This window comes from Pleurodeles waltl, chromosome 3_1 (genome assembly GCF_031143425.1).
Source record: "Pleurodeles waltl isolate 20211129_DDA chromosome 3_1, aPleWal1.hap1.20221129, whole genome shotgun sequence".
Taxonomy (NCBI): domain Eukaryota; kingdom Metazoa; phylum Chordata; class Amphibia; order Caudata; family Salamandridae; genus Pleurodeles; species Pleurodeles waltl.
In genome coordinates, this window is record NC_090440.1 from 793,907,719 (window position 1) to 793,933,067 (window position 25,349).

The 25,349-nt window shown below is 45.2% G+C and overlaps 1 protein-coding gene across 6 annotated transcripts in view; it reads left to right on the forward strand.

Annotated features, from left to right (window-relative positions):
• The window catches only part of LOC138284632 (SIN3-HDAC complex-associated factor-like), a 68,210-nt gene that overhangs the window by 18,233 nt on the left and 24,628 nt on the right, over window positions 1-25,349 (forward strand). For all 6 annotated transcript variants that reach the window (XM_069223638.1, XM_069223639.1, XM_069223640.1 and 3 more), the window contains exon 5: window positions 9,533-9,680. In XM_069223638.1, the coding sequence (XP_069079739.1) occupies window positions 9,533-9,680 (148 nt within the window). The remainder of the gene's footprint in view (window positions 1-9,532; window positions 9,681-25,349) is intronic.

Here is a 25,349-nt window from a genome sequence, read left to right on the forward strand (position 1 = left end):
CAAAAGAAAAAAAAAAACAATCTACTTGTCTGTACAAATGATAATACCCACCAAAGGCTAACACAGAAACCTATGCCCTGTGTATAGCTTTCATATCTTAGCTGTATATGGGTGTGCTAGGTTTAAGTTAATGTTTTCAGGGTGGTTTATATAGGTTGGTGAGTGGATATAGATGCAGTATAGCTTTAAAGGAAGTAACAGTATGGCGATAAATTATAAGGCTGTGTTGTGGGCATGATTGTGCCAGGAGTTGTCAAATGTATACTAAAAGTACTTGCGTAGCTCAATCTGAATGTGTTGTTGAAGGGGGGGAAACACAAACAACTAATTGGCCTGGTAACATGCTATGTACAGAATAGTGCCATATGATTAAGGGGACCTGTTCACGAAGATTGGAGGGTTTTTAGTTGTGACAAGGCACAGGTAGAGTAACGCAACCTCCATGGTAAGATGACCAGATCCCACGACTGATTTCTGAGTGGGCCTATGACATCCACTAAAGTAGAACAAGCAAATGCCATGATGCATTAAAGACAAGGAAGCATGGACTGCAGGACCTCCATGCAGGGCTGGGGTACCTAAGCACCATGCCCTCTAGAACCAAAGATACAAAGCAGTTGTCTGTCTCTTCCATTACTTAACTGTCATCAGTGATTTCCCACAAAGAACACGATACGAAAAGTAGCATGCATAAATACTTTGACTTATCATGGCCCACTGAATCTGCATGAGGGTGCCATCCACACACAGAGACTTTAAACATTTGTGTAGTAAAAGTGGAGTTCCAGGCCTGGCAAGTAAATTTAAATACCAAGCACATGTGGCAGTGCACTGTGTGTGCAGGCCCTGCAGGTCCACTGGTTGCATTCAATTTACAGGCCCTGGGTAGATGGTGTACCACTTTACAAAGGACTTACAGGTAAATTAAATAAACTAAACGGGTGTAAACCAATTCTATTAAGCTGTAGGGCAGAGAGCACATGCACTTTAGCGTTGATAGCAGTGGTAAAGTGCCCAGAGTCCTAAAGCAAACAAAAAGCGGGTCAGAAAAACAGGAGGAGAAAGGCAACAAATGTGGGCATAACCTGCAGAAAGGACCATTTCGAACTTGAGGATTAATAACCTCTCAGTAACCCTTTACTGTAAAGGAGCTGCAAAAAGCTCCCTCACAATTGAGGAACTTATTGGCAAAGCTGAAGCTCTCTCATAGCTTCTTGAATCCATAGGAGATTAAAACAAAATGTCTTCCCCATTGCTACGAGCAGGTGCTCTAAAAGATGGCTAATAACACTCAAATCTGTGAAAGGAAAAAACAAAAACACATGGAGGAAGGAAAAAAATTAACCCCTCAGTCACTAATACTACTGAGGGAGTTCACTTACAAAGAAGCTAATATTCTATTAATATAGAACTTTTCAGTAACTTTTTTTCCGTAGTAGAACAAATAGTGATAAATGATGTAGGTGGGGACCAGTCAGAACAAAAACAGAAAATAATTTTTGGAATCTGGCATTAACCTGTTTTTTCTCTGTTGGTTCGTGATTGAAGAGCCTTAATATAGGTGGCCACGAAACACATAGCTTACTGATATTTGAACCCTGTAGACATGAACACACAGGTCCTGCAGATACACATGTACTTTGCCCCAAATGCATTCAGCAAATGTCTGCCCCAGCAAAACCGCTTCCCAAATGGTATATCCTGCTGCTTAGTCCGTGCGTGATATCAATCTGTTGCACTAAGGGCCATTACGAAGGTGGACTTGTCTTCTGGAATGAACATTTGGAAAACTTGCCTTCTGGAGTGAACCTATGGAAAACCAGCATTTGTGATGCAACGGGTCTAGCGTTTGCTCGTGTTAGAGCTGATAGCGTTGTAAACTCCTAACCCAACTTTTCACTGGTAATGAAACCTATCGACAAAAGTGCATTTATGTACTAACCGGAAAAAGTGCAATTAACTGTGAAACAGGGTCAATATTATGTAAAGCGCCCGACTTCTGCCAAGCTAGATCGCGCTGTGAAAATAGATAAAAAGTAGTCCACGAGCCGGACGGAAAACAGCGAGCCTCGCATGTTTTCTGTACTTGGTCGATGCACTCGAGGAGGGCTATCCACCGGAAAAGGCATGACGTATGCATGCCTTCCAGTAATGAAATCAAGCAGATTCTAACATGCAAGCCCACAAGCCAATGACAAACGCTGACGTGACGTGGACAGGGCTCCGAGCCCTTTTTAATTACTAAAGCATCTCGCTTAGCGAAGCGCATGAGACGCAGGCTCAACCTTAAAAAGGAGACGGGTCCCACACATGCTGTCTGTTCAGGGAAGAAGGAACAACTAGTGTAAATCAGCTAGCCTGTATGAGAGATTTTGTGCTGCTCTCCAGCTGGTTTACGGTCGATGCCCTACTGGTTTAGGACTGATTTACTGCAGGTAATGGTGTTCATATTTGCACTCTTAAAGAAAATAACTAGCCTTTCACAGTTGGTTTGTGAGGGGCACTGCACTGCTGCGACTTTTCATATCACCTTGCAAACAAACCTAGGCCCCTCCTAAGCGTTTATGTACATGAATGTAAATAAAGGATCTGGGACACTGTTTTCCAGCCACCTTTTTAGAGTCTCCGTTTTGGTCACAGGCATCAGAGGCCTGGTAGGAGCAAATATGTGTGGGCATGGGTCTAATTGGAAAAGATGAGCGTGGAAGGGTTGTGACATGATCCATGGGCATAGGAAGCCAGATGGGGAGGAAAACGGAACTCCTCCCTCAGGCCTGGGGTGGATATGGGAGCCTGAGTGAGAGAAAAGATCAACAAAAGGAGCACGAGGGCAGGTGCCAGAAGCCAAGGATGAACTAATAGCTCAGACAGGGGCGCACACATCCGACCCAGGAGGAGCAAGATGCAACAAGAGAAACTAGCAGGAGACTGTCCTAAATGTTCCAGGAGAAGAGATTAGGCAAAGAAAGGACCAGTTTCAGCCCCAACCTCTACCAGCTGCTTCTGAAGGTGTATTCTACAAAACTGCACTGTCTTATCTCTCCTTCTCCACAGGCTCTCAAACAGTGTGTGGCTCCTCGAGGCCAACAGCACCAGAGTGTCTGGCCAAAACATAACCTCGCAGTAAGAATGAGGTTACCTGGAGGATGGGCTTAAATATTTATTCAGCCAATACCAGGCTAGAATCTAGAGCTTCTAGGACTATTACAGCCATTGATCCGTTTCCTATGCTGATTTCATTTCATTATGCCTTTGTGATTGGCTGTGAGCACCAGAGTGCCACAGCTCTATCCTGCTTATGGCCTGTTAATTTCTAATTGTCCGTCGGGCAAAATGGACATTAAATCTTCCTGCCCTTGACAGAAACCAACCTGTCTTGGTCGTTAGGCAATATGAATTCCACACTCCTGATGGTAGGCACCAAACACTCGCTAAGGATGCCCTGTGCTTTGGTCCGGCCCTGAAAGCCTAGCTGAAACCTTCTGCAACTGCATAGTCGATCAGTCTCTGTGCCGAGCCGACCAGCCACTGCATCATCTCTGACCACCTCAGCACCGAAACAAAGGCCAAGCACGGCACCAAAACCTTTCATATTGGCACCCAAGCTGATACTAAAGACTATGACTGAGAAACTTGAGCCAAAAAAATAAAAAAAAATCCCCATCCAGTCCTCAGTTGGTCGGATTTTGATAAAGGCAGTGCAGCCAGTGTATACTCCATCCAAGCGCCAGCTTTCTTTTGGGAAGGCTTTTGAACTTTCTGCACCTCCAAGGAAGAAGGACATTGCCACCAGTCCTATTTAGCCACTATTGCCTGCTTCTCCACCACCTCGTTCACCGCATCACCTTAGTGATATAGGTGAAGCCTCTCTACAAGACTCTCTGCAATCATACATTGGAGAACAGGGAGGAACAGATGAACAGCAGCCAACAGATCCATGGGACACATGACGTTGACACTCCAGGGATACTGACCCAAACCTCTACCCAACTAAACCCTCAACCTCCGATTACTGTGGTTAAATATCAAATGAAATGGTGTATGGCACTGGATTTAGGGCCACATGTACAAAGTATTTTTCTAATCGAAAATGGGCCGATTCGCAGAATCGGTCCAATTGCAACTAGAAAAATGCATTTTGGAATGTACAAAGCACAAACTGCGATTCGTTACCTTGTTACCGAATCGCAATTTGGGTTTCGCAGTTTTGTATGAGGAAGGGGCCTGTCCAGGGTGTCCCTTTCTAATACCAAATCTAAATGGTATGTATGATTGTTTTTTTTTTTACCGTGAATGTGGTCGCAAAACAATCGCAGTTAGCACCAATTGGAAACTGGGGCTAACCCATTCAAAAAGGGGAAGGGGTCCCAAAGGGGCCCCTTCCCCTTTGTGAATGTATGCGAAAACGTTTAAGAGCAGGCAGTGGTCCTGCTGCATACTCTTCAAAAATGAAACAAACATTTCATTTATTTTCTTTTTGTGTAAGAAAAATAAACAAAAAAACGAAAGATTACTTTTAAATAAAGCAATCAGACATGGTGGTCTGCTAAGACCAGCAGCCCACCATCCCTGTGCTTTTTTGCGATCCTCAGTGGGTCGCAAATTGGAACCTACCTCATTAATATTAACGACCCAGGTCTATTTGCGACCCACCAGGAATTGCAAAAGAAACTCAATGGAGTTTCTTATATTTGCAATTGTGATTCCCTATTTGCGATTCGCAATTAGGAAATCGCAATTCCAAATATATGTACATGTGGCCCTTAGTTCTTATACTTAAGTGTTACCCCAGTTCTGCAATGCATTATGTTAAGTGCAGTTCAGTTTGCTCATGAAATCATACTTCATACTTTTTAGGTTTGAGTCTGTTCAAGTGAGGAAACACACAAGCTTGATTTTCATAGTGATTACGTCCACCGTTACAACTCATGTGAAAGTATCAATATAAATAAGGTTTCGAAATCTCAAATGCAGTTTTCCTTGAATGCCACAGCTGCAAACCTCAACCTGCTCCACTACCAGTGACCTGATCCAATTTATTATGCATCTCTAGAAGATACAACTCTGCAGCTTCATCTGCAGTAAAAAATGTTTCACTTTTATAGTGAATATTTAATCTCAGTGGGTATTACAGGGATGCTTAAACTTTAAGAGCAAGCCCAATTTAATTTGCTGTAGCTGTTGTCGCCTCATGGTTGCCCTAGCCATAATGTGGAAAGATTATGATCTGCTGATTGTTCAGTAGGGCTGCTTGTCTTTGCAATCGCAGTGCCTTTCACCTAAAAATTGCCACTTCACTTTGGTATTGGCAGGATACAGACCTCATAACCCTTCGCAGATTTGCTTTCCGTTGGTAGTGCTGATTCATTGAGGTTTTTTTTTTTTTTCTTCAATATTTAGTGGTATACAGGCAGTATTGCATCACTTCATGGATCAGTTTCTTACCCTGTGAGCACATCTTGTAGGATGACCTTCCAGCTTCATATCTGCGTGTCTCATTCTGGCTTCGGATATGGTGACATGAGGATGTCAGTAGTCATTTTAGGGCTCTTTGTTGTACCTTTTTGTTTTAATTGCTTGTAATTGTACTCTAGCTGGATCTGCAATTCCGTATTACAGTGGGCCTCGCTTGCAGTGATCCCAACTCCTTTTATTGCTGTGTGTTCTACATCCCAGCCAGTTCTGAAGCACACTCTTTCCCAGGGGCATGTTGGCTCCAGAGCCACACATGCTCCTGTCAGCTCTGCCTTCCAAGACTGTTCCCTGCCAGAGCCCTGGAGTATAAGTGGGAGCAGAGCCTGGGTTGCCCTTGTGTGCTGCTCACATCACTGGATGGTTCATACCCATTGTAGGAAGTTGGCTCTGTATGCACTATTTCAAAGTAAGGAATAGTATGCACAGAGTCCAAGGGTTCCCCTTAGAGGTAAGATAGTGGCAAAAGAGATAATACTAATGCTCTATTTTGTGGTAGTGTGGTCGAGCAGTAGGCTTATCAAAGGAGTAGTGTTAAGCATTTGTTATACATACACACAGGCAATAAATGAGGGACACCCACTCAGAGACAAATCCAGCCAATAGGTTTTGTTATAGAAAAATATATTTTCTTAGTTTATTTTAAGAACCACAGGTTCAAATTCTACATGTAATATCTCATTTGAAAGGTATTGCAGGTAAGTACTTTAGGAACTTTGAATTATTACATTAGCATGTATACTTTTTACATTAAACACAATAAGCTGTTTTAAAAGTGGACACTGTGCAATTTTCACAGTTCCTGGGGGAGGTAAAGTAATGTTAGTTTTAACAGGTAAGTAAGTCACTTACAGGTTTCAGTTTGGGGTCCAAGGTAGCCCACTGTTGGGGGTTCAGAGCAACCCCAAAGTTATCACACCAGCAGCTCAGGGCCGGTCAGGTGCAAAGGTCAAAGAGGTGCCCAAAACACATAGGCTTCAATGGAGAGAAGGGGATGCCCCGGTTCCGGTCTGCCAGCAGGTAAGTAGCCGCGTCTTCGGAGGGCAGACCAGGGGGGTTTTGTAGGGCACCGGGGGGGACACAAGTCAGCACAAAAAGTACACCCTCAGCAGCGCGGGGGCGGCCGGGTGCAGTGTGCAAACACGCGTCGGGTTCACAATGGTTTTCAATGAGAGATCAAGGGATCTCTTCAGCGTTGCAGGCAAGGGGGGGGCTCCTCGGGGTAGCCACCACCTGGGCAAGGGAGAGGGCCTCCTGGGGGTCACTCCTGCACAGGAGTTCCGTTCCTTTAGGTGCTGGGGGCTGCGGGTGCAGGGTCTTTTCCAGCCGTCGGGAAATGGAGTTCAGGCAGTCGCGGTCAGGGGGAGCCTCTGGATTCCCTCTGCAGGTGTCGCTGTGGGGGCTCAGGGGGGACAACTTTGGTTACTCACGGACTCGGAGTCGCTGGAGGGTCCTCCCTGAGGTGTTGGTTCTCCACCAGTCGAGTCGGGGTCGCCGGGTGCAGTGTTGCAAGTCTCACGCTTCTTGCGGGGAGTTGCAGGGGTCTTTAAATCTGCTCCTTGAAACAAAGTTGCAGTTCTTTTGGAGCAGTGCCGCTGTCCTCTGGAGTTTCTTGTCTTTCTTGAAGTAGGGCAGTCCTCTGAGGATTCAGAGGTCGCTGGTCCTTTGGAAAGCGTCGCTGGAGCAGGTTTCTTTGGAAGGCAGGAGACAGGCCGGTGTTCTTCTTCTGCAGGGGTTTTTCAGCTCAGCAGTCCTCTTCTTGTAGTTTCAGGAATCTAAATTCTTAGGTACAGGGGAGCCCTTAAATACTAAATTTAAGGGTGTGTTTGGGTCTGGGGGGTTAGTAGCCAATGGCTACTAGCCCTGAGGGTGGGTACACCCTCTTTGTGCCTCCTCCCAAGGGGAGGGGGTCACATTCCTATCCCTATTGGGGGAATCCTCCTTCTACAAGATGGAGGATTTCTAAAAGTCAGTCACCTCAGCTCAGGACACCTTAGGGGCTGTCCTGACTGGCCAGTGACTCCTCCTTGTTTTTCTCATTATCTCTCCTGGACTTGCTGCTAAAAGTGGGGGCTGTGTCCAGGGGGCGGGCATCTCCATTAGCTGGAGTGCCCTGGGGCATTGTAACAGGAAGCTTGAGCCTTTGAAGCTCACTGCTGGGTGTTACAGTTCCTGCAGGGGGGAGGTGTGAAGCACCTCCACCCAGAGCAGGCTTTGTTTCTGTCCTCGGAGAGCACAAGGGCTCTCACTGCATGAGGTCAGACACTCGTCTCTCAGCAGCAGGCTGGCACAGACCAGTCAGTCCTGCACTGAACAATTGGGTAAAATACAGGGGGTATCTCTAAGATGCCCTCTGTGTGCATTTTTTAATAAATCCAACACTGGCATCAGTGTGGGTTTATTATTCTGAGAAGTTTGATACCAAACTTCCCAGTATTCAGTGTAGCCATTATGGAGCTGTGGAGTTCGTTTTTGACAGACTCCCAGACCATATACTCTTATGGCTGACCCTGCACTTACAATGTCTAAGGTTTTGCTTAGACACTTTGGGGGCATAGTACTCATGCACTGGTGCCCTCACCTATGGTATAGTGCACCCTGCCTTAGGGCTGTAAGGCCTACTAGAGGGGTGACTTATCTATACTGCATAGGCAGTGTGAGGTTGGCATGGCACCCTGAGGGGAGTGCCATGTCGACTTACTCGTTTTGTTCTCATCAGCACACACAAGCTGGCAAGCAGTGTGTCTGTGCCGAGTGAGGGGTCCCCAGGGTGGCATAAGATATGCTGCAGCCCTTAGAGACCTTCCCTGGCATCAGGGCCCTTGGTACCAGGGGTACCAGTTACAAGGGACTTACCTGGATGCCAGGGTGTGCCAATTGTGGAATCAAAAGTACAGTTTAGGTGAAAGAACACTGGTGCTGGGGCCTGGTTAGCAGGGTCCCAGCACACTTCTCAGTCAAGTCAGCATCAGGCAAAAAAGTGGGGGGTAACTGCAACAGGGAGCCATTTCTTTACACCCATCCCTTGCAGAACAGATCAGCACATGAAGGCCTTGCACGACTCATGCTGCAGCCCACACTGCTTTGCAAGCATGGTTGTTTTGCCTCTGATGTGCAGCAAGAGGGGGACTCATCTTGACTCTTAATGCTACGGAACACACTCTGCTTGCAAAGCTAAATTCTGTCTCAAGAGTTTCTTCTTCACCTTCGGATAGCTTCACATTGCCACTAGTGGGTCTCCTACTTATGCCTGGGGCTGCAAACAATGAGGTCACTCTGGTTTCTTGTATGATCCCAGGCACCCAGCAAGCTCTCGCCACTCCATTTCAAACGTTTTGCGCTATACAGGGAAAGAATTCCTGTGTGAAATACCAAACAAAGCTTGATACGTCCCACACAGCTTTTACCGCTGATCTAGCGGATGCTTTTCCAGCATGCTTGGCTGCTTCTTGGTTCAAATAAAGTGGTGCTATTTTATTTATTTTATGACAACTGTTTGTACTTCAGGGTTCCTTGTGGGGGAAGGGAGTCAGGCTCGTACATCCCAACATGATCACCTCTGTAGACTCCAGATGGCTATTTAAAAAAATAAATAAAAAAAATTCACCTGTGAACTCAGATTATTCAAGGATGTTACTGTTGGACAGGCCAGAGCCACTTCTTCCTTTATCAGGGGCTCTGGTGTTCATTGTAACCTTGAATTGCAATGGTTGGCGTATATAAATTCTATTAGATGGTTTCCTTTTAACTGGAATATGTGCCATGCCCCCACTGCAGCCTGCACGTTTTGTCCTACAAATGTGATGGAAGCCATTTGTCCTGGCTTACAAATATAATCTAGAATTCCATAGTTGTATATTGTCCACATGGGACACCAAGTTGCAAGTAGAGTATAGTCTGTTGCCTTAATACTTGGCTTTCCTTTTTGGGGTTGTAAATTGTGCCTGAAAGAATATGTATTAATTAGCAAAAGTTTGTAATTAAGTAGTTGCTTAATATCTGTATCACCTTCCCTTTGTGTTCACATGTCATACTCTATTGTGTTTATAACCTGTTGCAGATTCTGATGCCCACAGCACATCAAGCAGTTCTCCTTCTCAGTCTCCTAGTTACAGCATCCATTCTGATGAAAGTTCAGATACAGAGATCCCGAGCAGCTGCTCCTCGGTGCCGCTCCTTTCATTTTTGGATCTTACTTATTGGAAAAGGTATGCAATTTCAGCATGACCAGTAAATGAAACTGGTTTTGCGGTTGAAATACCGTCCAGTTCAGCATCATTTAATTTAAAGTACATATTAGTGGGTGTGGAACTGTAATTGATTCTCAGGTACTTGCCTGTGTTAAAATACAGGTACGTATTTGTGTTAAAATACATATTTTGCCTTCCTTACCTGCCAATCCTTTCTGTACCGTGTTGTCATGTTCCTGTCCCACATCTGCATGTATGTACATTTTTGCAAATCTCTTTTGTATACGCTTTACATGGATTGGCATCCAGTCCAAAGTACACTAAATGTATTTATTTATATTCATTTTTTAACTGAAGTATTCTATTAAAGGGGCTGGTGGTGCTGCATGCAGACAACAAAGATATGGTATTGTAGACAGTGGAAGAAAACGTTCAAAAAGATTGACAAGAAGATATGTTGGGGTGGAGGGCTATAAGATGAAATGGGGGTAGGAACTAAATGCAAGGTGAAGTAGGACCAAGCTTGCGTAGGCAGATCCACAACAAGGGTGTGGCATGTGAGGGACTGGCAATAGTTAACTATTATGGTTTTTCGTTTGTTTATACATGTGCTTACGGGAGAGTTTGAAAATGTTGAGAACAATGCAGAAATGGGAGAAATGTTACAGGGATCTTCCCACCCCCCCTTATGTAGGGAGAATAGAATGTAGAGTGAAGGACCTGTAACATTGCTTCTTATTTCCATATTGGTCCTGCCTATGACTTGCCTCTATTTCTTACCCATAGAGTCTTGGATCTGTGTTGCAGTTGAACAATAGGTCTGCATTGTTCAAATAGCACCCCTAGGTATATTTGTCAATGAGTTAAGTCTGTTTACTTTCTTGTCAAAATAACAACCACTAGTCACACCAGCACTTTGTTGGGCCATGCTTGACTACAGTGGGAAGAATCCATTGTGCCAAGAGGAGGGGTGGGGGGGGGAGCCACCTGTATCCTTGTCTTCGGCGGCATGTAAGGCCCCACCCCTATATCCCCAGGTTTTCTTCCTATTCCCACCTTCCCTCATGGAGACATATTGAGGCTGCCAGCGGTGGTGGTGTGGCTTGGGGCCTGCACAGGGTGTGGTAGTGCCTGTAAGCAACCAACCCTCCCCAGACAAGGACTTTAGTGTATTTGACCCTCAGAAAAGAGATGGCACAGGTGGGGGACGGGGAAATCACCAAGGACCTTGCATGAAGAGTGAATGATGCCAAAAATAAGACAAGATGAAATAATGTGGGATTGGTGTGGTTCCTGGCGGGGGTGGGGTAAAAAAAAGGCAGTATGCTCGAGTTATTGGAGCAGTGGCTCTGTGGCACATTTCAGTCAGCACAGTTCCTGACCTTTTGAAGACTGGGATGAAATTCTCAAAGAGGCTAGACGAAAGGAGGGTGGTTAATACAGTGCCTCAACAATGTTGTTCCCGGATTATTCCAAGGAGGTGCACAAGCCAAGAAAGATGTTCAACACAGTAAAGGCCAAGCCTTGCCCCTTGAAACTGCAGTGCATGCTACTATTCCCGGCCACATTGAAATTCATGTTTCAGGAAAAAGCCTTCATTTTCCTCACCCCTGAAGATGTCTGGCATTGGTTAGAGGAAATATCTCAACTTTGGGTGGTGACGGGCTGTTTGAGAGGCTTAAGGAAAAGGGACCCTGGTGGCAAGACCCAAGCTCTGGACTGTTCCGAAGAAGAGGAAATCCTAAGGCAGATTGAGCAAAGGGAGGCCTGTGTGGGGAACAGAGCACTTTTGCAAAGTGAGTGACGGAACAACTCCCTCTGAGGAGGGGGTGCCTTGCCGGGGATGCCCAGCGTCTCTGGCCTGGGGCGATGAAACCGTAACTCGACATACAACTCATAATGTTCATAATTGAAGATCACATGGTGCGGCAGTTATTTGTGACCCGAACAGTGATAGATGATCATACTGACTTCTTTTGTCATTTGGGTCTGGGTGGGCTTCAGGTGGCAACCTGCTTGGACAATGGAGGTAACTGTATTTTTGTTGGTGGTCTTAGTCCTCCTGGGACACACCCCCTCCACTTAGTGTGATGTTCATGTGAGGTGGATGTGACTGGGAGCTTGTTTGTTCTTTTTTTTTTTTTTTTTTGAAAATGAGAAGGGTGGGCAACAGACCTTTGTGATCTTGCCTGCGCGTAGTTATGTTCTGTTTTTTTTAGATGGGCACACTAGCGGGGGATGGGGGAGCAGAACTTGGGGTGGGGGGGGGGGGCGGTAGTTGGTTGGTTGTCAAGCTGAGGTTTGTCAATATGGTTTTGTAGTGGCAAATTAGGGAGATAGGAATGACCAGGTGCCTAGATGAGGCACAGCTATCAATCCTGTCCTGAAACGAGGTTAAGAGGTCCAGTGATTAGTATTAGTATTATTTCCTTCTTCAGATGATCCAGCTGAGAGAGATATGGTACCCGTTTCTGTGTAGTGGATTATGCACAACTCTGGCTCATGCAGGATTTACCTCGGGCTCCATGGGAGGGACTACACTGATTAAAGACACCCTCTTCCACCTCATGTTTCCAGATAACTCTAACCTGGATTGATTCTTATGGGGTTTTGGTCAGGGGTTCAGGGACTATGGGGAAAGACTGATATTACCCTGGTCTGCGTTTATGCGCTACCCTGGCTGCAAGCCTCCACATAAGGGAAAATGACATCCATAATATTTGAATTAATCGTCCCTACATATAATGGGAAGGGTGGGGGCAGGTGTCATTTCAGTTATGTCATGGCTCATGCCATGGATCTTTCAGGGCCAGTTGTGGCCCCTGTAAAAGAGACACCTAGCACACTTTGCAGCTACACTGGGTCTTTCGGACCTTTGGCGAAGGCCTCATCTTGGAGAGAGTTTGTTTATCAATGTATATAGCGCAAACAAATCCCCATGGGCGTCTTGTCACTGCCTCATGCATTAGATTGAAATCTGTCTCTTAGTGCTATATAGGGTGATTGAACAGCCAGGTTTTTAGGAGTTTCCTGAAAGGTAACAGCTTTGGCTGGTTCCTTAGGTGAACAGGTAGTTGGTTCCAGAGATGGGTGATGTAATGGGGGAAAAACTTCTGCCACCCCAGGAAGTTTTTAAAATTCTAGCAGTAATTAAATTCCTAGCTGTTCATGAGCCAAGGTTCCGAGATGGAGTTTGCCATGCAATACTGTTTTTAAGGGGAACCGAGCGAGTCTGAAAAAAGGATTTATGGGCGATGCAGAGTGATATAAAAGTGACTTTTGTTAATGGGAAGCCAGGGAAGTTTCTCTCTGGCCTTTGACACGGAGTAATATTTCTTTAGGTTGTTTGAGGCGTACAGCTGTGTTTTGAATTCTTCGCAATTTATCTATAATGCCTATTTGGACTCTAGCATGTGGTCTGTGAAAGAGTTTGGAATCCATAATGACTCCAAGATTTCTGACTTTGACTACTGGGGTAGGTGGCGGTCCCAGGAAATGTGGCCACCAATCAGTTCCACAGGGGGGCTTCAAAACCAAAAAGGAGTACCTCTGTTGGCCTAGTTTAGTTTTAGACAGTGAGTGCTCATCCAATTGACAATCACAGACATGCAGTTCTTAAAGCGCAAGGTTGTTTCAATAATGTTGTCAGTAATGAGACTGCAAGGAAGCCAAAGTTCCTTATTAATCTCAAAGAGGGAGTTAAAATAAATATTAAACAGAGTGAGGCTCAGAGAGGACCTGTGAGGAACCCCACAAGGAAGGGGGGGGGGGTGTGGAGAAAACGGTATAGAGTTGATATCTCCCATCAAGACTGATTGCTCCCTTTGGTCGTGAAAGGAGCATAATGAATTGAAAGCGGCTTTCGTTTCGACGGCAGCAGATAGATCCACTAGGATCACTGCAGCCTGCCCAACTTCGTCCACAATATTCCTCAATTCCTCAGTCACTGTTATCAGCAGTTTTCATGCTATGGCCTTTACGGAAGCCAATTTATGCATGATCCAGGGTGTTGTATCTTGATCAGTATCTTTAAGAAAGGTATTGATGTCTTTCTAGAACCTTGGCCTTCAGTGGGAGTCGAGAGATTGGCCGATAGTTTTTTATCTTCTAGGGGGTGGTGGGAGAAGTGACACCCTTTCCCAGTCCGATGGAAAAGTACTAGTTGCCTTAATGCTGTTAAATAGCGAGGCCAAGGGGTTGGGACAATGGCATTCTCCGTTAAGAAATTTAGCTGGACATGGGTCTGATGGAGATCCAGATTTCGTGAGTCGCTCGAGCCCTCCCTGGCCTGGAGAAATAGGAGGAAACTTACTAAGAGTGGGGAGGTCTGCGTCCAGCTCTACAGTAGCTGTGGTAGGGGGGGTCAGAACTAATAGTTTACGGAGACCTTAGCAACTGTTTCTACTTTATTTTTAAAAAAGAGGCTACATATTCACGTTGGGGATAAGGGGGAGTAATCTGGGCTGCAGGCACGGTGGACTGCTTTTGGACTGTTTGAGTTTGCGGCCGATTTAATTTTCTATAAAATATGCAGTATTTTCAGATATGATCAGTTTTTATACTCCTGGATCAGCAGTTTATTTTTGGATCTTTCCTCTGGAGAGTATGAGGATCACCACGATTTTTCATGTCTTCTGCATCTCTTTAATTTCTCTGAGCTGTGAAGAAAACCATGGGCTGTGGTACAAGCGCTAGTTATTTCCATCTTCTTCAGGGGGACCAACTTGTTGGTTGAATCAGCTCTGACACTTTGAAAGGCATATAAAGCGATTCTCAGGATAGAAGCCAAAACATAATTGCAAGGGGAAAAAAAGCACACAACGAAAGAGAGGTCGTGCCAGCTGCTGCACTTGGAGGGTCCAACACAGGGCCTGACAGACGCGTAGGTCCTCAGGAAAATTGAGGTGGTACATACAGAATACTGGGGCCCCGCCAAGGAGAAGGCAAGGCTGCAGATGTTGGCCATTCATCATCGCCTATACAACACCCGGGGACAAGGCATGCAAGTTGCTAGCACGGTTAGACTGGAGAAGGGCAGAGGCCCGTTTGGTGGGAGCCATCACTGCCATATCCGGAGAAACATACATGAATAGCACACTTCTAGTTGGAGTTCACCTTTTATTATACATGATTTTGTAAGGCACGCCCCCTTCCTGATGCTGAACACATTGGGGACTTCCTGGGCATAGTGGTTACCCTGGTACTCTCAGCTGAGGACTGTGTGATATTGGAAGAAGATATTGAGCTTCCCGAGGTCAAAGTTGCCCTGCAAGTCTTAAATCGTGGAAGGCCACAGGGCCCAATGGGCTCCCGGCCTAATTTTTTAAGAGGTATGCAGGCATACGGAGACCCCATCTTCCAAACTAGAGAGAATCTAGAGACTGGGGGTGCTAACCCCGTTCTCCAGTGTGCTATCATTACAGTGATACAGCTGGTTTTAGGCTGCTCTTCCTTTATAGGAGTCCTATCGCCCTATCTCACTTTTAAATATCAAAGCTAAGATACTTGCCGTGATCCTGGCCACCAGGCTACTCATTGGTGGTTCCACTAATATAAGGAGATCAATCCAGCTTCGTGCCAGGTAGGTCCTCCAGATTTAGTTTGAGGAGACTACACAATTGGATGGCGGAGGTGCGAGCTAGGGAGGAGCCCCATGTCTTTGTCACTAGATGTGGTAAAGGCAGTTGATTCTATACACTAGCCTTACCTGCAGCAAACACATCTAAAAATCGGTTTTGTCCCGAATTATAGGAAGTGGGTAGCCTTGTAATATCAAGCCCCAACGGCAGCGCTGCGGATTAATAGCACCCTTTTTAGCAATATTCCCAGTAGAGGTGGGGCTCTTCACTATTACAATCAAACCTCTGGCATGTATGGTCCGTACACACCCTGATATGAGGATTCTGGGTTTTTGGCTCTAGTTGGGAAGAGGAGAGACCCTTGCTTTATGCAGCTGACATCCTCCTCTGTCACTGAGCCCCTGGCCACGTTTCTGGTCACCTTTCAGACCTTGGAGATGTTTGGAGGCTGTGTAAGGGTACAAAATAAACTGGTGGAAGTCTGTGTTATTTCAGCCATACTGGCCCCTCTGACCTGATTGCTTTATGGGTTACAGTGCAGGTTGAGACGGTGGGCTTTAAGTACCTTGGAGTTTGATGCCCAACAGGGACTTTGGTCTCTCCGGCAACCTGGGAAAGGTAGCTATATCGGGAGATACAGAGCACCGGTATGGGCTACCCCAACTCTTCTGGGGAGAGTTGCAATCTTCAAGGTGATCACACTACCTAAACTGCTCTATGCCCTTCGGAATACATACTGCAAAATTCCAGAGGAGATGTTCACCAAAATAGACAGGGATTTGAGTACACTGTTATGGAATGGGAGACACCAGAGTTGCAGTAAAATGCTGCAGCGCAATTCTTATAACTGAGGGATTGCTCTTCCGGATATGTGGCCTGCTACTTGACTGGATATTAGCATCTCGGGACCATTCGATGTAAAAGCTGGAGCGGGCCCGGGACTGCCACGTTCCCCTTTGCATCACTTCTGTGGGAAGGGGGGCTGGGGTTAGCAACTGCTGCCTGCAACCAGGTGGTGATTAAACTTTGGAGAAAGGGCTTGTAGGTGCGTAGGCTGGCTGAATAAGGTGACCTGGGAGACACTCTTGTGGGAAGCAGGGGAGGGGATATGATGCAGGAAGTGGGCAGGCTGATGTGTTTGAAGCCTGTGACATGTTAGCCATTGCCAAGATTTGAGATCTTAGATGGTGATCTGATGCTCTCTTCTAGTTACCCACGCTTATTGGGTTAGGGTGGTGCGGTAACTCTGGACCATCCTTGGTGTTGACATTATGATTGAGCCAAATTATGTTCTCCTTGGGGTTGGGCCTGAAGTAGATGTCCCACAGGCCAAGCTTCTCTTTAGTAACCTGGGTCTGGTGGTGGTGGTGAAAGTGAAAAGAGATGTGGCCAGGTACAGGGGAATGCCGGAGGTCCCAACACTACGCGAGTGGACAATAGAATGGGCATGTATATGACCGTGGAAAAGGTGATCTATAAGAGCATGGGATGTCCTCATAAAGTTTATAAAGAATGGGGGCATTGGATTAACCCTTATAACCTGGGCAACACCAAACCTTCGGGGCAAGTAGCCTAATGTGATGCCTATGATGGTTGTACATTTGCTGTATGTCTGATCTTCTATTGCTTAACGCTGTTGGCACATTCTGCATATATGTGCACGTAAGATGCTGCTGTGCTCACTAATCTCCCTCAGATGTCTGTTGCTTTTTATGGATATCTGTACGGGTGCAGTATGGTGCCCGATTAGTGTGTGTATAGATAGATAGATATTGGATGGCATGTGTAGCTGCAGATACACATGCTATGCACAAGTCCTGCCATCTAGTGTTGGGCTCGGAGTGTTACAAGTTGTTTTTCTTTGAAGAAGTCTTTTCGAGTCACTGGACCGAGTGACTCCTTTTTCGGCTCCATTGCGCATGGTCATCGACTCCATCTTAGATTGTTTTCTTTTCGCCATCGAGTTCGGACGTGTTTCTTTTCACTCCGGTTGTTCAAGTCGGAACAAATATTACAAACTCTCAATTAGTCGGTATTGTTTTCGATCGAGTATCCTCCATCATCGACACCTCTGTACCGGCGGATACAGATCTCTACTTGCCCTTCGGGGCACCGGCGCCCAATTTGGGCCTGGTCGGCCCGACCAAAAGTATTGTCGAAGCCTCATGGACCGGACTCCGTTTAGATTCTGCCCTCGGTGCCACGCCAAGTATCCCTACACGGACCAACCTCTGGTTTGTAACCTTTGTTTATCTCCATATCATCGAGAGGATCCCTGCGAGGCCTGTAGATCCTTCCGCTCAAAAAAGACTGAGACCCCGAAGAGCGTGAAGGTTAGAGATGGCGTCCAGAAGCACTGAACACCTCGAGGAGGAGATGATCCACACCGCCGTCTCCGTTCGGGGGTCAGATTCCGAACAAGTCTGACATCAACCACCCAATAACAGCGGGCCAGCACGTGAGTACGCTTGCCCCGACCCAATCCAAGCCCAAATACAAGGCCTCTGGGATGCCACTGCCAGAAGGCCATAAGAAAACTACTAGTGACCAAGCAACATCTTCGGCACCAAGGAATGCCACACCAACAACAAAGCCTTCGGACTCTAGCTGAGGCACAGGCTCTGAAATTATAAGGCACTGACCCATCGAGTCGAAGCCCCGAAAGTCACTCTCAGAGCAGAGGCCAACCAGTACTTCAGGCCCTTCGATCCCGAAAAAGCATACATACACTGAGGAGAATGGACTTTCAAAGGAATTAAAAGAAAGCCATAAATTTGCTGAGGAACTGACACAAATGGAGGATTTTGATGAGAAACAGGCCAGAATACTAATCCATAAAGACACTGGCAAAATCCTCACTGCACCTCCTCTAATAACAAAGAGGAAACTGGCCTTCCATGGACATTTGGACACTGATCAGCCACCGGTTACAGTGCCAAAACCAAGAGAAAGATCTCTGCCTCCTCATTTTCACCTCACCAGTCTCCTCCTCATTCTCCTCACCTAACTGTCTCCCCGCCTGCTACCCCCATTGCACAGTCTCCATCACACACTGTAGAATCACAACAAGATGACACTGATTCATGGGACCTCCTATGATGATCCAGTTTCAGATAATAGTCCAGAGTGCTATCCATTAAAGCCATCACCCCCCTGAGGATAGCACCTCATATACACAGGTTCACAGGGCAGCGGCATTTCACAACGTGGCCATGCACACAGAACCTCTTGAGGATGACTCCTATTTAACACATTGTCCTCAACTCACGCCACCTACGAGTCTACCCATGCTTCCTGGCATGTTAAAACATGCACATCAAATCTTCCAGGAACCAGTTAAGGCAAGAGCTATAACCCTAAGGGTAGAAAAGAAATATAAGCCACCACCCTCAGACCCAATTTTTATTACACAACAGCTGCCCCCAGATTCCGTAGTAGTCAGCGCAGCAAGGAAAAGGGCTCACTCCCAGTCCTCTGGGGTCGCACCCCCTCCAGATAAGGAAAGTAAGAAATTCGATGCTGCAGGTAAAAGGGTGGCATCGCAGGCAGCTAATCAATGGCGTATAGCCAATTCGCCGGGGCTCACTGGGATGAGATGAAAGACCTTATTCAGCATCTCCCCAAGGACCAACAGAAGGGAGCCCAGCAGATAATAGAATAGGGACAAGCAATCACAAACAACCAGATCAGGTCAGCGTTGGACTCAAGAGACACAGCCGCAAGAACTATCAATACGGCTGTCACCATTAGGTGACATGCATGGTTCAGGTCATCAGGATTTAAACCTGAAATCCAGCCTGCTGTCCTCCACATGCCTTTTAACGAGCAACAACTTTGGCACGCAAGTTGATACAGCCATTGACAAAATGATAAAAGATGCCAACACTGCCAAAGCTATGGGGGTGCTTTATTCATCCCAAAACAGAGGCTCATTTCGAAAGCCTCAATATAGGGGAGGCTTTAGACCCCAACCATCTGAGCCATCTACCTCACAAGCCAAACCCTCTTACCAGACTCCATACCAGAGAGGGGGGTTTCGGGGAACCTACAGAGGACAATTTCCCAGATCTAGAGGAAAATACCAGCCCTCAAAGCAACCCATTCATACCAAACAGTGACTTTACCACCATCTTCCCTCACCACACTTCCCCTGTGGGAGGAAGACTGCAAAACTTCCACACCCACTGGTTACCCAGCACAAAAGACAAGTGGGTGTTATCCATTATTCAACATGGTTACTGCATAGAGTTCACACAAACTCCTCCAGACATTCCCACCAAAAGCGCACAAACTTCTGTCTCAACACATTTCAATGTTGCAAACAGAAGTACAGGCACTATTACTCAAACAAGCCACAGAACTTGTGAAACATCATCAGAAAGGAACAGGTGTTTACTCCCTGTATTTCCTCATCCCCAAAAAGGACAAAACATTGAGACCAATACCAGATCTCAGAACTCTCAATCTCTACATCCGATCAGAACACTTTCACATGGTAACACTACAGGATGTAGTCCCACTGCTACAAGAGCAAGATTTTAGGGCAACACTGGATCTAAAAGATGCGTATTTTCACATACCCATCCATCCAGCTCACAGAAAATATCTCAGATTTGTAATACAAGGAAAACATTACCAGTTCAAAGTGTTACCTTTTTGGGATAACGACTCCCAGAGTATTTACAAAATGCCTTGCCGTAGTCGCAGCATACATAAGGAGACAACATATACATGTCTTTCCATATCCCGACAGTTTGCTAATAAAAGCCAACTCTCAAAAACCATGCCAACATCATACATTTTATGTAATAAACACCCTACACACAGTAGGGTTCTCAAATTACCAAAAATCGCACCTAGAACCAGCACAAATTCAGCAGTATTTAGGAGCCACATTAAACACCCAAACAGCACTTGCAAGCCCAAGACCACAAAGGGTGCAATCGTTCCACAGCATATTGCCAAACCAACAGTACACAGTCCAATTTGTCATGAAACTGTTGGGCATGATCGCATCCTGCATCGTCATTGTCCCAAATGCAAGATTAAATATGTGGCCCTTACAACAGTGCCTTGCAAATCAATGTTGCAGGCACACGGTCATCTTCAAGATCTAGTGTTGATAGACCGCCAAGCACATATCGCTTCAGTGGAATCTCACCAATTTAAACAAAGGATGGCCATTTCAAGACCCTGTGCCTCACTCTATTCTTACAACAGATGCATCAATGATTGGATGGGGAGCACATCTCAACAATCACAACATTCAGGAACAATGGGACAACAAACAAAAACAACTTCACATAGTTCTAAGTGATTTGCTAGCAGTATCTCTAGCACTAGGAGCTTTTCAACCTCTTCTTGTTCACAAACACATTCTTATCAGAGCAGACAATATGACAACAATGTACTACTTAAACAAACAAGGAGGAACCCACTCCTCACAACTTTGCCTTCTAGCACAAAAAATTTGGCATTGGGCATTTCACAACATAATACACCTGGTAACTCAATATATTCCAGGGATTCACAATCAATTAGCAGACAGCCTCAGCCAAGCTCATCAACTAACACACGAGTGGGGAAATTCACTCCGAAGTGCTTCACAAATACTTTCGCCAGTGGGGAAGACCAGACCTAGATCTGTTCGCCACCAACCACAATGCAAAATGCCACACCCTCGATTCAAGGGCAATGCACTATGGATCAACTGGTCAGGGATATTTGCTTACGCTTTTTCCCCTCTCCCGCTCATTCCATTTCTGGTCAACAAACTCATACTTATAGCACCACTGTGGGCACGTCAGCCATGGTACACCACATTGCTAGACCTGTCACTAGTACCACACATCAAACTTCCAAACAGGCCAGACCTGTTGACCCAAAACAAACAACAGATCAGGCACCCCAATCCAGCAATACTCAATCTGGCTCCTGAAATCTTAGTTTGATATCTACATCTTTCACCAGAATGTATTGAAGTGATTAAACAAGCAAGAAAACCTACCACCAGGCAGTGTTATGCAAACAAATGGAAAATATTTGTTTTCTACTGCCAAGCACATAACACCTCTGGACGCAACCATACAAGACATTGTAGGTTATTTACTCCATCTACCAAAAGCAAATTTAGCTTTTTCATCCATTAAAATACATCTCACAGCAATTTCTGCTTATTTGCAAAATATACAAAACAAATCTCTATTTAGAGTACCTGTCTTCAAAGCTTTCATGAAGGGTCTAAAGTGTATCATACTGCCAAGAACGCCACCAGTACCTTTGTGGAATCTTAATACTGTACACACACGACTCATGGGTCCACCCTTTGAACCCATGCACCCCTGTCAAATTCAATTCCTAACATGGAAAGTAGCATTCCTAGTGGCAGTCACTTCATTACAAAGAGTTAGTGAAATACAAACACTCACTATTGAGCAACCCTTTATACAAGTACACAAACATAAGGTAGTACTTCGCACAAACCCTAAATTCCTACCTAAAGTCATCTCACCATTTCAGTTAAATCAAACAGTGGAACTTCAGTCTTCTTCCAACAGCCAGACTCTGTGGCAGAGAGAGCACTACATACATTAGATATTAAAAGAGCTTTAATGTATTACATTGACAGAACAGAATCATTCAGAAAGACTAAACAGCTGTTTGTCACATTCCAAAAACCCCGTACTGGTAATCCTATATCAAAACAAGGTATAGCCAGATGGATAGTGACATGTATCCAAACTTGTTACCTAAAGGCTAAAAGAGAGCTACTTATTACACCAAAAGCACATTCCACTAGGTAAAAAGGAGCAACAGTGGCATTTCTAGGAAATATACCAATGACACAAATCTGTAAAGCAGCCACTTGGTCAACACCCCATACATTTACCAAATATTGCTGTGTAGATGTGTTAGCAGCACAGCAAGCCACAGTAGGACAGGCTGTACTAAGAACACTATTTCAAACAACTTCAACTCCTACAGGCTGACCACCGCTTAGGGGAGGAGAACTGCTTTGTAGTCTCTGCATAGCATGTGTATCTGCAGCTACACATGCCATTGAATGGAAAATGTCACTTACCCAGTGTACATCTGTTCGTGGCATGTAGTGCTGCAGATTCACATGCGTCCTCCCCCAGGAGCCTGTAGCCATTTACATTTGTACATATGTATATACATCTCTATTCCATTGCATGGACATCTTTCTTTACACTCCTACCTTACCCTCTGTGGGAAAACAATCAAAGATGGAGTCGATGCCCATGCGCAATGGAGCCGAAAAGGAGGAGTCACTTGGTCCCGTGACTCAAAGACTTCTTTGAAGAAAAACAACTTGTAACACTCCGAGCCCAACACTAGATGGCAGGACCTGTGCAAGAATTGACATGGTGCTGCTTTTAGTGTTTTTAATTAGAATGAATTCTTTGTTTTAATTGTATATCTGTACTATTGTGCATTCATGGCTTTGCACAGTAAGCCGAATAAAGTTTCTTGGTTAATTGGCTGCCGCATTCTGTTAAAAGGAATTTTATTGTTTAGACATTTTTGGAATCTGAGAATTTCTTTTTTTTAATAGATGATAACATGTTCCCCAGTTATCTGCTGGTGGAGCATAACATCAAAGAACGAGGGGGAACTGCATATTTCAAGAAACATTGCAGTTTTACGTAAAGGTGTTGCAATTTTACCTGAAGTTGTTGCAATTAGACTAAGCAATACTTTCCGGCTAATAAAATAGGATTTCCAGTTGCTGAAACTATGCCTTTGATTGAGGTTTTAGATCTCATCTGTGGCACTTTGATTTTTCTGTGTCCATGGCACCACTTGGATGGACTACCATTTGTGCCTCACTTCACTTCATTTAGCTTGTTGGAAAATATTGGATATTGGAGGAATTGTAACTTGGCTGTCCCTTTCATGCTGAAAAGATTCAGCACATTTGAGGGATCTAAATGAGTAGCCACCTTAATTTCAATTCTAACAGCTGTTTAGCGTTGAACTGCAGATCTCAGGAGTTAAATTTTAAATATATAAATTAATGCTTTTATCCATTTTCTAAAGACATTTTTTAATTTGTTGCCTTTTTCCCCCATGTTTAGGAATTAGCGATTGTTTTAACATTTTTATAAATGTATTTTTTTTTAATGAATCTATGCTGTAAGACTTTTTTTTTTTTTTTTTTTTTTTGTTTTTTTAATTTATTAATGGTGCAGTAAGTCTTTAGAGATTTAATTAAAAAAAATACAAAGATTTAGTCCAGACCAGTCACACATTCTTTACACAATTATCTTTTCTTAATCTGGGGACATGTTTTAAAGCGGGTTCTGTAACCCCAGAGGCAGGTTTACTGCCTTTTTGTCCCAAATAGCCACTTGAATTATTGTCTACCATCTAGTAACTTGGTCCAAAATGTGCTCTCTTCCTATCTGATGCACTACTTGTCTGACCATTTGTAGGAGGCTGGCCTGGCTTGTAGTGGGTACCAAGGGGTACTTACACTCTGTACCAGGTCCAGTTACCCCTTATTAGTGTAGAAGAGGTGTTTCTAGCAGCTTAGGCTGATAGAAGGTAGCTATAGCAGAGCAGCTTAGGCTGAACTAGGAGACATGCAAAGCTCCTACTATACCACTGGTGTCATATGCGCAATATCATAAGAAAACACAATACACAGATGTACTAAAAATAAAGGTACTTTATTTTTATGACATTATGCCAAAAGTATCTCGGTGAGTACCCTCAGTATGAGGATGCCAAATATACACAAGATATATGTACACAATACCAAAAATATGCAGTAATAGCAAAAGGAAGTAATGCAAGCAGTGTATAGTTACAGTAGATTGAAATAGGAGCACATAGGTATAGGGGCAACACAAACCATATACTCCAAAAGTGGAATGCGAACCACGAATGGACCCCAAACCTATGTGAGCTTGTAGAGGGTCGCTGGGGCTGTAAGAAAACAGTGAGGGTTAGAAAAATAGCCCACCCCAAGACCCTGAAAAGTAGGTGTAAAGGGCACCTATATTCCCCAGAGAGCACAGAAGTCGTGATAGGGGAATTCTGCAAGGAAGACCAACACCAGCAATGCAACCAAAGTGGATTTCCGGACGAGAGTACCTGTGGAACAAGGGGACCAAGTCCAAGAGTCGCGACAAAGTCGAGAGTGAGCAGATGCCCAGGAAATGCCAGCTGAGGGTGCAAAGAAGCTGCCACCGGATGGTAGAAGCTGTGGATTCTGCAAGAACGAAGAGGGCTAGAAACTTCCCCTTTGGAGGATGGATGTCTCACTGTAAGGAAATGCCTCCTTGGCATGGTTGCCCCCTGACTTTTTGCCTTTGCTGATGCTATGTTTACAATTGAAAGTGTGCTGAGGCCTGCTAACCAGGCCCCAGCACCAGTGTTCTTTCCCTAACCTGTACTTTTGTATCCACAATTGGCAGACCCTGGCATCCAGATAAGTCCCTTGTAACTGGTACTTCTAGTACCAAGGGCCCTGATGCCAAGGAAGGTCTCTAAGGGCTGCAGCATGTCTTATGCCACCCTGGAGACCTCTCACTCAGCACAGACACACTGCTTGCCAGCTTGTGTGTGCTAGTGAGGACAAAACGAGTAAGTCGACATGGCACTCCCCTCAGGGTGCCATGCCAGCCTCTCACTGCCTATGCAGTATAGGTAAGACACCCCTCTAGCAGGCCTTACAGCCCTAAGGCAGGGTGCACTATACCATAGGTGAGGGTACCAGTGCATGAGCATGGTACCCCTACAGTGTCTAAATAAAACCTTAGACATTGTAAGTGCAGGGTAGCCATAAGAGTATATGGTCTGGGAGTCTGTCAAACACGAACTCCACAGCACCATAATGGCTACACTGAAAACTGGGAAGTTTGGTATCAAACTTCTCAGCACAATAAATGCACACTGATGCCAGTGTACATTTTATTGTAAAATACACCACAGAGGGCACCTTAGAGGTGCCCCCTGAAACTTAACCGACTATCTGTGTAGGCTGACTAGTTTTAGCAGCCTGCCACAAACCGAGACATGTTGCTGGCCCCATGGGGAGAGTGCCTTTGTCACTCTGAGGCCAGTAACAAAGCCTGCACTG